Source organism: Gobio gobio (genome assembly GCF_949357685.1).
Source record: "Gobio gobio genome assembly, chromosome: 14".
Taxonomy (NCBI): domain Eukaryota; kingdom Metazoa; phylum Chordata; class Actinopteri; order Cypriniformes; family Gobionidae; genus Gobio; species Gobio gobio.
In genome coordinates this window covers 51,580,253-51,597,108 of record NC_137107.1, presented here as the reverse complement: position 1 = coordinate 51,597,108, position 16,856 = coordinate 51,580,253, and the positions used below count along the sequence as shown (strand labels likewise).

At 38.6% G+C, this 16,856-nt stretch overlaps 1 protein-coding gene across 1 annotated transcript in view; it reads left to right on the top strand.

Moving 5' to 3' along the window:
- The window catches only part of LOC307137232 (histone-lysine N-methyltransferase set-1-like), a 17,217-nt gene extending 1,668 nt beyond the window's left edge, over window positions 1–15,549 (top strand). Inside the window, exons 3-4 of the mRNA XM_079834751.1 lie at window positions 6,027–6,189; window positions 11,708–15,549. Coding sequence (XP_079690877.1) covers window positions 6,027–6,189; window positions 11,708–11,771 — 227 coding nt within the window. The 3' untranslated portion in view covers window positions 11,772–15,549. The remainder of the gene's footprint in view (window positions 1–6,026; window positions 6,190–11,707) is intronic.
- The last annotated feature ends 1,307 nt before the right edge of the window (window positions 15,550–16,856 follow it).

Here is a 16,856-nt window from a genome sequence, read left to right as displayed (position 1 = left end):
AGTATCATGCATTTAGATCAGTGGTTCTCAACCTCTCCTGCAGGGACCCCCTGACTGACCATGTTTCTGTTTTAACTCTGAAATGGCGCACCTGATTCAATTAATTAAAGGCTTAATGAGTAGTTGACTAATTGATTAATTGACTAATTCCTGTTGGGGAATTGAATCACGTGTGCCATTGCAGGGTTAAAACAAAAACATGGCCTGTCAGGGGGTCCCTGCAGGAGAGGTTAAGAACCACTGATTTAGATCATGATAACCACAGATAAAACCAGGCATAGCCTATAGCACGTTAGCCTGGCTCCGCCCGCCTACGTCCTTCCGCTCAATTTCATTTTACTTCAGTACTACGTCTGGGATTGCTGTATATTCTTAGGTTTCCAGAAATAATTTTTTTGTAGGACCAATCAGCGAACAGAGGGAGTGGCTGAGAACGATGACGTTGAGATCTTGCGCTAGTTTGAGTTGACATACGTCACGAACAAACGTTAGCGATTGGTTATGGCAGATCCAGAGTGACTCTGGGCAGATCCAATAGTTTTAAACTTCAACAGAGGTTCCGCCTACCAGGAAGTTAACGCTTGTCAATGGAGAGAGGCCAGACTCTCTGTATAAATTAAATGTACGAGAGGCTGGTAGAACCAGGCTAATAGCACGTCACTATCATGGCAAAATGTAACTATGGTTTCTATGGTATTTGTAAAAACAGTAGCCAATACATTATTAAATACTGTAACTATTTCATTAGTCCTTTAATACATTGTCTAGATTAATAATATAAAACAATTCAATATGTATATCCCACATTTCTTGATGCAGTTAATATTACTAGGCTAACGTCACAGTAAATCCATGGTAAATGATGGGAATTTGTAGACAGAAAAGCCTTCTGACTGACCACAGTGTTTCTGCTGTTTGTCAGCGCGGTTTGATCTGCCTTTAAACTGGTTTAAATCACTAAGACGTGTGTGTTCTTCGCTAAATTCAAGCGCTTCTCACTGGATATCATAACCGAGACCGATCAGAGTAAACGCATCTGCTCTAGTGAGCGCTCCCGTTTGGACTTTGAGCCGAGCAGATAAACGGTCAGTGTGGCGCGCGGGTCAAATGAGTTTGGTTACGCTTTTGGTGCATAAACATTTTTCAAAATGTATCGAACTCTTGATATCGGTTTATCGAGAAAAATTATATCGTGATAATTATCGTTATCATTTTACCGGCCAGCCCTAGTAATAACGTTAATCTACAAAACGCAAGACACTACAAAGTATTAAAGGGTTAGTTCACCCAAAATGTATCATTCTGTCAGTAATTCCTCACCCTCATGTTGTTTCAATCCCGTAAGACCTTCGTTCAACTTCTGAACACAAATGAGGATATTTTTGATGAAATCTGAGTGCTGTCTCACTCCTCCATAGGCTTTCAGAGGGAATGAATCTTGCTGGGCCAGAAAAGTTATTAAAGAGATCGTTAATATAGTCCAAGTGACTACAGTGGCTCAATCTTAAGTTTATCAAGCGACGAGAATACTTTTCGTGCGCAAAAAATAAATAAAAATAACGACTTTATTCCACTATTCATTTCCTTCTCTCTGGGCCTCGAGTAGTTCACTAGTAAAACTGCGCAGTGCGTCTGTGTTGCACGTCACCACGTAGGCTCACTATTGGCCGACGCTGGTCGTGATGCGTATGACGTACAACACAGACGCGCTGCGCAGTTTTACTAGTGAACTACTCGAGGCCCAGAGAGAAGGAAATGAATGAGCTTGAGGGTGAGTAATTACTGACAGAATTTTAATTTTTGGGTGAACTATCCCTTTAACCTATGTTCTGTGGCTTATTGAAGTGAGCATGTGTGATGTGTGACAGGAAAGTGTCCTTATTGTGGATTTAAGCACATCCAGACAGAGCGAGCATTTTCTCGACCCAAGAAACTCTTAAAAAGTGTTATCTCATGCAGAGACGGTACAATCAAAATCCTGCGTCCGAAACTGCGTGAGAGGAGAAATATGAGTGGAATACTCTTGGGCTTTATTTAACATCACAACTGACATGACATATGAAATACACAAAGTCAGATACACATATGGTTTGGTTTTGACGTCATTAACCTGATTTACTTATAAAGTCTAGTGGTTTACGTGGTTATTGGTTTGCATGTAAACCAGGACAATGGATTATTTCAATAAGGTTATCAGATCATTTTTGTTATCAGTGTATCGGTGTGCATGTAGACATGATCAATGGATTTTGGTTAAAATCCTGAAATAAGGTCCATGGTTAGTAGGGCTGGGGTAAATGATTATTATTTAAACGATTAGTCTGGCAATTATTTTATCGATTAGTCAACTAATCTAACGACTAATTGGACGATTAATATAACGATTATTTTTCTGTTGCCCGATTAATAAAAACCATAATGTATTTCAAATAAATACCAAAAAATTCAGTTTTGCACAGCAAAAAATCTTCTGCTTTACATAAAATAAAATAAGGCCAGCTTGTTTACTCTTTTACAGTACCAACATAACTCTTGTTAAAAAAATTCTAAAGTTGTCTAAAGTCCAAAAATACACTGCATTGCACAGTATAGACATTCCTGAGAGTGATGTGGTTAGAATAGATGTTTTAAAATGTATTATTTAAAATTAGCACGCTATTGTTTTGTTACTCTTACCTATTTTTAATAGATAGCTGTGTTCTGCAGCCGTAAACTATTCAAGCCAACATTAGATGATAACTAACTACAGCTGTCTATGTGCCAGTAGCTAACTAACGTTAACTAACCTAGCATGAACAAACTGCATGGAGAGCTAAGATGGTTAGCTAGAAACACCGAAGTGTGCAGAGCTCAAGCTACACAACACACTACACAAACATGAAATTCATTTAGTCTTTTTGCTGTTAAAGCAACATTCATTCTTATGTTCATTCATGTTTATTTGATGCTATAAATAAACTAGAATGAGGAGATGATCAGTTCACGAGCAGCTTTAACTGATGCTCTACAGTGATCTATCAGACACATTAAAGAGCCACAAAACGGTATTTATTGTTAAAATCTCTTTTAAAAAATGACCAAATTTGAAAGGTGAGACTTTGTTCAATATGTTTAATATGAAAAGTAACCGAAAAGTAACCTGGTCTGCCCTGTCTGTCAGTGCATTGTACGTGTCCTCTCTGCTCCGCGATGTGTTTTTCACTGCGTGAGAACATGATGTGGCATGAGCGCATGCGTGAGCGTGAGAGCGGCGTAGCTTGTTGGACATAGCGACAGTAACTAAGGGGGGCGGGTCTTTGCGAACGGTCAATTCTGTGAAGAAGTTGCTGTTTCGTCCTCCATTCTGCAATGTTTTGGTCTCCTACGTGTGTGTCGACACATGAATCGTCGACTTCATCGACGCGCCGCTCCGGCCTTAATGGTTAGCACAAGATCAAGATATTTTCATGTTTTGTTCTACAACATAAAATACATTAGTAATACTCTCTTGTGTGTTTTTTAAAAAAGTTTTTGATTGTCTAGGTTGCTAACAAGTGTCTAAATGGGAGACAAGGGTTGTCTGGGACATTAAACGCCATCAGCTGAACAGATAAACTCATCTAGTCACGTTCACAGTCTCGTTGTAATCACACTCTTGCAAACTGTTCTAGGTAGATTTCAGCTATGTGTTGACCAACACGTTTTTTCGTATTTTTTCAATTGTTTTCAATGTTTTCACCCACGTTTTTAAAACGCCATGAGTGTACGAGGTGCTGAGTGTTTTTTTCACGCTGAAGCGCTGAGCGCCATTTTTTACTGGTCAACGAGAGTTGAAGAATGTTAAACATTTTTTACCCAACCGTCCAATCACAGAGGAGGAGCGGTGGGACTAATACCACTCTGACCAACTGTCACAGCATTCTTTCTGCACAACAACATCAACCAGCAAAGCTAACCGAGCAAAATGGATGGAAAATTTATATTGCTGTTCTCTGAACATATTATCTGTGAAATCAGTTACAAGTAAACTATGCCGTGGATATTCTGTATCATAGCAATGAAGCATCTCAACTGAAAAAAAACGCTGTGCTGCCAAAATGCTTTTCAGCTGGCTAAAATGCTTTGCTGGACACAAGGCCTAAGGGATGTACACGGCACACAATCAGTCAAACATACATTGCAACTAGGGCTGTAGCGATACACTAATCTCACGATACGATACACGATATTCAGCTCACGATATGATATATATCACGATATTCAGCCAACGATACGATTCGATATAATTCGATACACTTGCATCATTTTCTGAAAGATTTAAAGGGGACGTAGGGGTGGGCGATATGGCAAAAATATCATATCACAATTTTTTTCAGGAAAATCACGATTCACGATTTTATCATGATTATTTTTCATGTTGGTTTTACTATTTTGCAAGTGACTGAGCATTACAGCCAAACTAATGTCCCTATTTTAAAAATAAAGCCTTATAGGTAACACAATATAAGAATGGCAGACATTTAGGCCAAAGTGGCGAAGATAAAAATCATTATTAAAGTCATAATGATCATAAAGGCATTATTTTCTTTGTTATTAAGAAGAAGCTAGGTGTATTAACAGTAGCATTGAAGAAAGTAATTAAATGAACAAATATTAAATTATAAATTGTACATTGATTCTTATTAAAATTCTCAGTCAAGAACAGTGAGTGATTTCCTCTTTGTGTTTTATTAACATTAAAGGAATAGTTCTCCCAAAATTTTAATGGTCATCATTTACTCTCTCTCTTGTTTTAAACTCGGATAAGTTTCTTTCTTCTGTTGAAAATAAAAGTTGAAAAGTTATTTTGAAGAATGTGTGTAAGGGTGTATAACCAAACAGTTGATGTACCCCAGGGACGAACTATAGTATTTTTTTCCTATGGAAGTCAATGGGGACCAGCAACTGTCTGGTTACCCACATTCTTCAAAATAATATCTTCTTTTGTGTTCAGCACAATAAAGAAATGAATACAGGTTTGGAACAACATTAGAGTGAGTAAATAATGACAGAATTTTTATTTTTGCGTGAACTTTCCCTTTAAGGACAAGCAGCAGAATGTTTACTATTGGCTACTGTGTCTCACGTGATGCGTCAGATTTTTTGCTTTCACTTTAGACATAACCAACTTTGTTTATGTAAACCTTGTGTATTAGCGCAATAAGACTCGAAATATAACTTAGTCCAGTAACCAGGCCCAGGTTACTCTGCGCTGTTAGACAGGCTGATAGTGCCTATGTGCTTCACGTGTTCGTGCTCAGAAAAGCGCTCGTTAGAACAGCGCATCAGCTGTTCTAACGAGCATCAGATTCAGCACGCTATCAGCATCAGCACGAGACTATAGCGGCTGGCTGACCAAATCACACGTGCGAGGATGCCATTCTGTGCGCGGATACTGTTCTTTGCCCGCGTATCCTGTGCACGCGCCTAGATTGTATGTGCGCGAGTTTTGAGACGCCATACAAATCGCTCGTCCTGCAACGCGAACGGGGGTAAACACGGGGGATTTGAATGGGACTATATGTATCGTTACTCGCGGCTTAAAAATCGATACTTTCTTGGGAAAAAAAATATCGATTTATATCGCAGAATCGATAAAAATCGCCCAGCCTTAATTGCAACAATGTAGAAACATTATTACACAAGGATATGGATTTTATATAGGGTTCTAAAATCCTATAAGGTTTTTGTGGAGGGAACTAGGGGAGGTGAACTACCGGGTTGGCCTGCAAAAATACGCCATCACTGCAGCACTCTGTTTTAAACAATATATAGCCATGATAATATTGTTTGTGTAAGAAAATTTATGTAATTTTAACTGTAGAATTTTAAGACTTAAAAGTATGAAAAGCAAAGCATGCTTTGAGATTAGCCTGGCTGACTATTTTCCTTCAGTAATTTCCCTTCTACATCATATAATGTACATCATATGGTAGAGAACTTTTAGTAATAATCAAAATAATAGTTGACATTAAAGAAACTGAAGCTAATGTATTTCTGCTCTTCAGGGCGTGGAGTTTTCACCACTGGAGCTTTTTTCAGAGGTGATTTTGTTCTTGAATACAGAGGTGAACTTCTGAGTTCACAGGAGAGTCTGGACCGAACTGAACACTACACTGAAGCTGAGAACACGTTCCTGTTTGATTTTCAGTGGCATGGCAAAAATTGGTGGTGAGTACAGAACTGTTGGATTGATGTATTAGGGATGCTAAAATATCTGGAACAGTAAGATACTTAGTTTATGCCTGTAGTTCTGTTCGCTCATTTCTTTTGGTCTGGATACGCTTAGTGTTCAGATTGGCATTTCTATCGTCGAACCTAAGTTATGCTTGACCAGTCTGTCCTTTTTAGGGTCACATCTTTCTGTTTTTAGTTGATTTACATGTCTCTGGTCCATGTTACGTTCATATTTCATTTGAACTGCACCAGAGTTCATTTGGAAGCCAACTTAGACAATTCTTTTCAGCATCTCAGTCCGCTTGTTTGGTCGCACCAGGTTTCAGATGGCAGCGTTCACATTTATTTAAATGCACCACATTAACAGTCTAAAAAACATCAGCATTCTTTTTTTTTGAAAGACGATGTCCTGTAGCTTACTAATGTAAGCTCTCCAAGCTACTGCTCTCCACAGAACATAAAATATTCATTTTATTTAATTTTTCGTGTTCGCGTTTGAGGAAAAAACAATGTTGACGTGACCGCTCTGAAAGCGGCACTAAAAGCATGCTTTAAAACTTTCATAGAAACCTCAAACAGAAAACACAAAGCCTTTCTTTGATGTGAATTTCGTTTTGTATTAATTGTATCTTAATTTTAATCAATGTTTCATTAGCCAAATTTAGCCTAGATTTAATAAATAATAGGCCTAAGTAGGCTAAATATAGCAGACAAAACCTAATCACGACACGGTGATATCACGACATAACTGCAGCTAGTCTCATAAAAGGCTCTAAAATCAACGCTAACAGGCTACTTAACTTGGCTAAAATAAAATCCATAGATATAAAACACTTAAAGCATATCCAGACAGTTAGTTTAATAAATGTTTATTTATTAAACCACAGTGAGTATGCTAAAACAATTTTTTTTGGTGGCAGGCCCATGGCTGCTCACAACAGCGCTCTCAAACGAAATGAGCAATAGCCTACAATCTAAACAAATTAAATTAATTCCAAAACAAACTTGTAGGTTATCTTAACGTTACCTCAAAAATGCACCACAGAACATGGCCATTCTTTTTTCCAGTAGTTTCCAACAGTTAAAAGAAAATAAGGTCCAACCAAACGAAAAATATCAGTAGTTTCCAACAGTTAAACGAAAATGAAGTTCAATCAAACGAAAAGTTAGAACAGTCTCTTACAGAGCATCGTGGAGAAAAAGAACAGCATCCACAGTGAGGTGAATCGAATTGCGCAAACCTTCTGTGCGCGTGCGCGAGACTGTCATGTCAGTCATATGTCAGTGTAGCCTGGGAAAACCCAGACAATTTCCGGCAAATTTAGATTTGCTCTGCAAGTTAGTCTGGCAAAGAGCCCATTCAAGCCCATTTCTAATGCCGAGAAATCACGGCACCAATCAGAAACGTTGGGACGGGCTTTACACGATGACGACAGCGAAGCGAGGAAATCACAAACAGAGAATTGCTGTCAGAGTTTCAGATGTTTCTCCGTCGTTCTGATAAATAAACCCAGAAATAAGTTTTTATAAGCTGTCGACCCCAAAAAATGAGCGTTTGGAGGACATAAAAGTGGATACAGACTGGAACGAGCAAATTGTCAAGTCAAGTCAAAGTTTATTTATATAGCACTTTTTAAAAAACAGGTGTTTAACAAAGTGCTGTACACACATATCCGTTATCAATAATGCACTCAACCAACATGACTTAAAATAAAAGGAATAAAAAAACAACCATAAAACAATACTCTCACATAGCATCAAATGCCAAACTGTAGTAGTAGGTTTTGAGATTCGATTTAAAAATAGCAAGGGTTTGAGCCTGTCTGATATGCAGGGGCAAACTATTCCAGAGCTTCGGTCCAGCTACAGCGAATGCTCTTTCACCTCTGCTTTTTAGTTTCACACGAGGGACAACCAACAGCAAATGGTCAGCAGACCTAAGCGCTCTTGACAGAGCGTATTTCCTAATCAGTTCTGACATATACTTAGGAGCAAGGCCATGAAGTGATTTAAAAAAAAAACTCAAAATTAAAAATTAACAAAAATCTAAATTTTGAAGTTAATTCTAAAATAGAAACACTTCGTGGATACCATTTAAACATAAAAATGCATTCAACTGTTCAAATACAACCTTTTCGAGTAATTTAGACAAGAACGAAAGTCTAGAGATGGGTCTAAAATTAGCAAAGACTGATGGATCCAGATTACTTTTCTTGATAACCGGTTCCACCACTGCATGTTTAAAAGATTTGGGTACAACTCCCGTAGCCAGGCTACTGTTAATAATAGCAAGAACCGAAGAGCTAATAGCATCAAATGCATCCTTTAAGAGTCGTGGAGGAACAATGTCAGTGTGACATGTAAATAATTTCATTTTACCAAGAGTCTCCCTCAATGAGACAAGGGACACCGGCTCAAACTGATTTAAGACAGCAGGGCGCTCGAAATTAATAGGTTGGAAAATCAGCGAAGATGATATATTTGATCTAATAGCATCAATCTTCTCAATAATTTTTTTTTTAGAAATTGTTCACACAGCGACCCCCGTGACTGTGCCATAAGGCATCAGAGTATAGCGAGAGCGATTGGAGAGCAGGAGGACTCAGCCAGAGCAGATTCTCCAGAGCGACTCACGAGCTCTGCTGATGACACAGCTAATCCACGATTGGCAGAGTACACCGATTGACAACGATCACGTGCGTTTCATGTTTCTTCTCACACCTTCAGTTCCACTAAGGATCACAAATCTGTTCTTTATAACATCAAAATAAAACAATGTACACCCCACTTCACTGGTATTTAGGCTTATGTTGAATTTTATTCTTGTACAAACAGACACTGTATTAAGCAGTGCATGTATTGAATGAAAATGTCTCTGAAATATCTGTATTTGGAAAATAATGCGTTTATTCCACTTCAGCTGTGGTAAAGTATGCAAACTTAGCATGAGCGTCACTACGGGAAGCAGAAAGTGTCTGACATCACATCTCAGTTTTCAGCTCTTCTCGTCTGCACACGGCAACTCTCACCAATAGGTTACATCCAGCCACAGCCCATGTCCAGCACAGCTAATATAAAGGATGAATAGAGGGAGTGAATGTAAAGAGGATGAAAAGAGGGAGGTGTAAAGCGGGTGAAAAGAGTGCGGAGTAGAGTTAAAGAGGATGAAGAGGAGGAGTAAAGCGGGTAAAAAGATGGAGGAGTAGAGTTAAAGAGGATGAAGAGGAGTAAAGAGGGAGGAGAGAATGTAAAGGAGGAAGTAGAGAGATTTTGAAGAAGGGTAGATGAGGAAGTACAGAGGATAGTTGGGCATTGAGAAGCATTTCCACCTCCAAGTTAATATTTCATTGTTCTTTAAAAAAATATATAAATTTTGTCATAAACTGCAATGTGCACGTTCAACATAATGTGTCCAAGAATGTTAATAATAATAAAGAGTCATTTAATCGGAGTGTGTGTGTCACTCGAGTCCGCAAAGGGTAATTTAATCGGAGTGTGTGTCTCTCGAGTCCCCAAAGGGTCATTTTAATCGGAGTGTGTATGTCACTCGAGTCCTCAAAGGGTCATTTAATCGGAGTGTGTGTGTATCTCTTGAGTCCCCAAAAGGTCATTTAATCGGAGTGTGTGTGTCACTAGAGTCCCCAAAGGGTCATTTAATCAGAGTGTGTGTGTCACTCGAGTCCCCAAAGGGTCATTTAATCGGAGTGTGTGTATCACTCGAGTCCCCAAAGGGTAATTTAATAGGAGTGTGTGTGTGTCACTAGAGTCCCCAAAGGGTCATTTAATAGGAGTGTGTGTGTCATTAGAGTCCCCAAAGGGTCATTTAATCGGAGTGTGTGTGTATCTCTTGAGTCCCCAAAAGGTCATTTAATCGGAGTGTGTGTGTCACTAGAGTCCCCAAAGGGTCATTTAATCGGAGTGTGTGTATCACTCGAGTCCCCAAAAGGTCATTTAATCGGAGTGTGTGTGTCATTAGAGTCCCCAAAGGGTCATTTAATCGGAGTGTGTGTATCACTCGAGTCCCCAAAGGGTCATTTAATCAGAGTGTGTGTGTCACTCGAGTCCCCAAAGGGTCATTTAATCGGAGTGTGTGTGTCACTATTTTTATTTGTATAGAGTTTTTTGACAATTACTACACTTTACAGAAGAACATGACTAATGTCTTAAAACCCCAGTGTGTAGCCAAAGATGACTCTGGTGAGGAAAACTCCTTAAGATGTTTTTGTGATAATGATTAGTTTACAGTCGATGCAGCCGGTGGTCAGTGAAAGGTTCTCTGCCATGAAGTGAAGTCTGTTTTATTTCTATAGCGCATTATACAATGCAGATGGTTTCAAAGGAGCTTCACACACATAAAATAACTTGCAAATTTCAACAATTATGAAATGACTTCTGTAGAGCTGTTTAACAGTTGAAATTGAAGACAATAGTGTCATTATTCAGCTCAATTCTGTTCATCTTTTGCTTCTGATAGTCAATCAGTCAAATCAATAATATTTCTGAATGTTAATTGCCATTCCCCAACTGAGCAGCCAAAGGCACTTGATCTCAAGCTACAAATCAGACAAAAAATGTAGGCTACCCATTTACAGTGATCTTGAAGAAAAGAAGAAACCCAGTTACTCTCTCACACCTGTATCTCTGCACTAGCTTGATTTCACTGTCCAGTATTGGAACTTTGAATTGTAATATTCTACTTCTGTCTTCTTAGGATAAATAATATATAACATCTCAACAATGTCCTGAAAGTATACCTTAACCAGAGTATGTGTATCACCAATGTCCTCAAAGTATGACTTCATCAGAGTTTGTGTATCACCAATGTCCTCAAAGTATGACTTCATCAGAGTTTGTGTATAATGTCCCCAAAAGTGACATATAAAATAATGTCCCTAAAGTGAAGGTAAAAAATCAGGTCTTTAAGGAAGGCTTTTATTGATAAAATCAAGTGATATTTGTGATCACAGCTTCTCCAGCAGTGCAGTCATATCTTTCTTTTGTCTCTAGACCCTTCAGAAAGGGGTGTCCCTAAAGGTAGGGTTTCCAGTCATACGTCCTCACATTGTGGTTAAGTAGGTATGTGTGTGTGTGTGTGTGTGTGTGTGTGTGTGTGTGTGTGTGTGTGTGTGTGTGTGTGTGTCTGTGTGTGTGTGTGTGTATGTGTGTGTGTGTGTGTGTCTCACACCTTCATCTGAAACATCATCAGAATGAAACTCTGTAGAACTGTCTGGATCATGAGAAACTTGAAATCACAAAACACAAGCAGTGTGTATATGTGATATGTTGATGAGTGAAAAGGAAAGTGCCACTGAAAAGTCCAGAGCTATGAAATGCCCAAGTGTTGCAGTTAATGGGCCTCATTCATGAAGCACGAGCAGAACAAATTTGTTTTGTAAATCGTTCGTAAAGCTGCTCTGGCGTAAATTTTGGGATTCACAAAAATGTTTGTATTTACATTTATGCATTTGGCAGACGCTTTTATCCAAAGCGACTTACAGTGCACTTATTACAGGGACAACACAATTACAGGGTTTGGGGAATCTCCTCAACCACCACCGATGTGCAGCACCACCTGATGATGCGACAGCAGCCATATTGTGCCAGGACGCCCACCACACACCAGCTATAGGTGGACAGGAGACCGAGGTGATTAAGCCAATCATATATATATATATGGGGATGATTAGGAGGCCATGATGGACAGGGGCCAATGGGCAAATTTGGCCAGGATGCCGGGGTTACACCCCTACTCTTTCACGAAGGACATCCTGGGATTTTTAATGACCACAGAGAGTCAGGACCTCGGTTTAACGTCTCATCCGAAGGACGGTGCTCTTTGACACTATAGTGTCCCCATCACTACACTGGGGTGTTAGGATCCACACAGACCACAGGGTGAGCGCCCCCTGCTGGCCTCACTAACACCTCCTCCAGCAGAAGCCTAGTTTTCCCAGTTGGTCTCACATCCAGACTGACCAGGCTCAGCCCTGCTTCACTTCAGTGGGAAACCAGTCTTGGGCTACAGAGTGTTATGGCTGCTGACGTGTCACCCTGTATGAAGAATGTTATGAAAGAAATGTAATAGTTAATAGTTTCGATGTACTTTGCCTTACTGAAACCTGGCTTAAGCCAAATGATTATTTCGGTCTAAATGAGTCTACTCCGCCAGGATACTGTTATAAGCATGAGCCCCGTCTGATTGGTCGTGGCGGCGGTGTTGCAACAATCTATAGAGATATTCTTAATGTTACCCAGAAAACAGGTCACAGGTTTAATTCATTTGAAGTACTAGAGCTAAATGTTACGCTCTTAGATGTAAGAAAGAAATCTGTATTATCTCTAGCCTTAGCTACTGTATATAGACCTCCAGGGCCCTATGCTGCTTTCCTAAAAGAGTTTGCAGACTTTCTCTCAGATCTATTGGTCAACGTCGATAAAGCATTAATTGTTGGAGATTTTAACATACACGTAGATAACACAAATGACGCGTTAGGTGCTGCGTTTACAGATCTATTAAATTCCTTTGGGGTCAAGCAAAACGTCACTGGTCCCACTCATCGTCTTAATCACACACTAGATTTAATTATATCACATGGAACCAACCCAACCGATATAGATATTATACCACAAAGTGATGATGTCACTGACCATTACATGGTAACTTGCATACTGCGTACTGCTGAAATCTGTCATGTTGCGCCACGTTATCGACCAGGCAGAACAATCCTTCCAACCACTATAGATAGATTCTCAAATACCTTACCTGATCTGGCTCAGCTGCTAAGTGAACCCAAACAAACAGATGAACTAGAGGAAATGACTAGCAGTATGAGCACCATTTTCTCTAGTACATTAGAAATTGTAGCACCAATTAGATTAAAAAAGGTTAGAGAGAAAACTAAAGCACCATGGTACAACAGTGCTACACATGTTATCAAGAGAGAAACTCGTAACTTAGAGCGTAAATGGAAACAAACTAATTTAGAGGTCTTTAGAATCGCATGGAAAGAAAGTATGTCACGTTATAAAAAGGCCCTAAAAGCAGCCAGGGCTGAGCATCTCCGCAAACTATTAGAAAATCACCAAAATAATCCAAGGTTTTTATTTAACACTGTGGCTAGACTAACAAATAAACAAGCATCGCCTGAACAAAATATTCCGTTACAGTTTAGTAGTAATGATTTTATGAACTTCTTCGCTGACAAAATAGAAAGCATCAGAAACAAAATTGTAAATGTACAATCATTAATGATGTCTTATGATTCAACCGCAATTATCGCCCCTCAAGAACTACTACACCGCTTTACAACCATAGGACAGGAAGAGCTAAATAAACTTATCATTGCATCTAAACCAACAACATGTTTATTAGATCCAATACCCACTAAACTACTGAAAGAGTTGTTACCTGTAGTGGAAGAGCCTCTTCTCAATATTATTAACTCGTCTTTATCTTTAGGTCATGTTCCAAGAATATTCAAGTTGGCAGTCATAAAGCCTCTCATTAAGAAGCCACAATTAGATCATAATAACCTAGCAAATTACAGACCCATTTCAAATCTTCCATTCATGTCTAAAATACTAGAAAAAGTTGTGTCCGCTCAATTGTGCTCTTTCTTGCAAGAAAATGCTATCTATGAAAAATTTCAATCAGGATTCAGGCCGCATCATAGCACAGAAACTGCACTCGTTAAAATCACAAATGATTTACTTCTAGCTTCTGACCAAGGCTGTATCTCAATACTAGTTCTACTTGATCTTAGTGCTGCGTTCGATACTATAGATCATAAAATACTATTAGATCGACTTCAAAATTACACTGGTGTTCAGGGACAGGCATTAAACTGGTTTAGATCGTATTTATCAGACCGCTACCATTTTGTCTGTCTAAATGGGGAAAAATCAAAGATAACATCAGTAGACTATGGGGTGCCGCAAGGATCCGTGCTAGGCCCTCTGCTATTCTCAATATATATGCTGCCACTTGGTAATATTATAAGAAAACATGGAATTAATTTCCACTGTTATGCTGATGACACTCAATTATATATTTCATCACGACCAGATGAAAACGCTAAATTATCTAAACTGACAGCGTGTGTTGATGATATTAAACACTGGATGACGTGTAATTTTCTGCTATTAAATTCAGATAAAACGGAGGTGTTACTTATTGGTCCAAAAAATTGCCCACAAAACCTCTCACAATACAACTTTAACTTGGAAGGATGTCCTGTCGCTTTATCCACTACAGTAAGAGACCTGGGTGTTATATTAGACCGCAACTTATCTTTCGAAAGTCATATTTCATATGTTACAAGAACGGCATTTTTCCACCTTAGAAACATTGCCAAGCTACGTAACATGCTATCTATTTCTGATGCAGAAAAGTTAGTTCATGCATTCATGACCTCGAGACTAGATTACTGTAATGCTTTATTAGCTGGTTGTCCTGCATCATCGATAAACAAACTGCAGTTAGTCCAAAACGCAGCTGCTAGAGTGCTTACTAGGTCAAGAAAATATGATCATATAACACCAATTTTATCATCCCTACACTGGTTACCTGTGAAGTTCCGTATCAATTACAAACTATTGCTACTGACCTATAAAGCCCTAAATGGGTTAGCTCCAGTGTATTTAACTGATCTTTTATCGCCCTACAATCCATCGCGCTCTTTAAGATCACTAAACTCGAGGCTTCTGGTCATTCCTAGGATATCTAAGTCCACTAAAGGAGGGAGGGCTTTTTCACATTTAGCTCCTAAACTCTGGAATAGTCTTCCGGATATTGTTCGAGGTTCAGACTCGCTGTCCCAGTTTAAAACTAGATTAAAGACGCATCTCTTTAGCCAAGCATTCACATTATAATTAAGTTTTATACTACAGTTAAATCGCACCAACAGCATTAATATTCTGAACAGCAGCTATGCTAATTATTTCCCATCTGCTTTTCTGTTGTTATCTCGGGACACTAGTCCCGAGGTAACTAGTTCGTCAGCTCCAGTTTGTATCCAGCCTCTGATGGAGACTTCAGATGCCCCGACACCTGTGATGAGACGACTCGACGCCTGTGAAGAGACGACTCAACGCCAGCGTTGTTATGGCCTAAAATAATACATGATTGATTAACTTATCCTAACATTTTTTCTTTAACATTCTCTTTTCTAACATTTTTCAATGTACATTTATGAAATGCACTTTCTGTGAAGCTGCTTTGAAACAATGTGTATTGTGAAAAGCGCTATACAAATAAATTTGAATTGAATTGAATTGAAATGTAGACCTGCTCTGGTGTTCTTATGTTCTAATGTCATCAGTTTACCTATGTACCATAAAAATATTTCAAGAGTTGATTTGCCCCGTGTTTTTTTTTACTGTTCAATGCCTATTTTAATTGTAGAATAAAACAACATGACTGTAATTTTGCATATCGGGTGTTTTTCACTGTAAGCCACATGATAATTCCCTTTTTCAAACACATTCAAATGTGCGGTGCTCCTATAGATGTGGTTGGAAAAACTGTGACATAAAAACATTGAATATTGAAGCTCATTTCTGCCACAGAATAATAATTTTAAAAGGTCATTGTGACTTTTGATCAACTAAAGATATGAACTTGCAGTTTTGAGAAGAAAAGTCTTAACTCGCAATTGTTACTTGATATCCCATAATTTAGCTGTAGTGTTTAATAAAATGCTCTTCTCCCTGTTGAACTAATATTTTAATAACTTTTCAAACAGTTTAAATTATGATTTTATGTTGGAATGATTAGATTTATTTATGTGTATTGTTTCATTCAGTAACTAATAGTAATCAGTGTGTGTGTGTGTGTGTGTGTGTGTGTGTGTGTGTGTGTGTGTGTGTGGGTGTGGGTGTGGGTGTGTGTTCCCTGATATATGTCATAACTTTAGCTCATGATCTATCAGTTGAGCTGTACACATCACTGTATGTCAGGGGTCAGGGGTCAATCCAGGCACTGGCACTGAAATAAACAACTGAGTTTGATAAGAGCTCCAGACATGAGTTTGTTCATTTAGGCCTTCACGTTCATAAAACTGGATTTGGTTTATTTATAAGGGGGTGTTAATGTGGTCACTGCACTGATTCAGATTAAATGCATCAAACATTATATTTAATATGTAGACTTTAGGTACTACCTTTAAGGTACAAAAGTGCACCTTTTAAGAAGGGACCACCCCAGTGACAGCTTTTGTACATTTTTTTCTGAGAGTGAACGAGCTAAAAACACAAGAGAGTATTGTTTTACATTTTTCACATCTGTGTGTAGTTTGGTGTGTATGTGGCTAATCACTTTATGTTTGTGTGTAGATATACTGCACAAAAATAGCATTTTTAGCATAAGAGTTTTAACTACACTGTTAGCAATTGATGTAATTTTTACAATACATTTTACAACAATGTATTGTATTTGTGTTTTTGCTGTAAATAAAAATGCATGATGGGAAATGTATGGACAGTCCTGTAATATTATTGTAACTGCACTGTAGAAGCGCTATTTTACAGCCACCGCGCATAGCATTGTGGGATCGCTGCTGTTTAAATTTTGAAAATAGGCGCCAACGGTACGGTACCAGACGCATTCATCTTTGGAAGAAGGAACACATCTCAGGTATGTAACATGAAATATTGTCTTTATC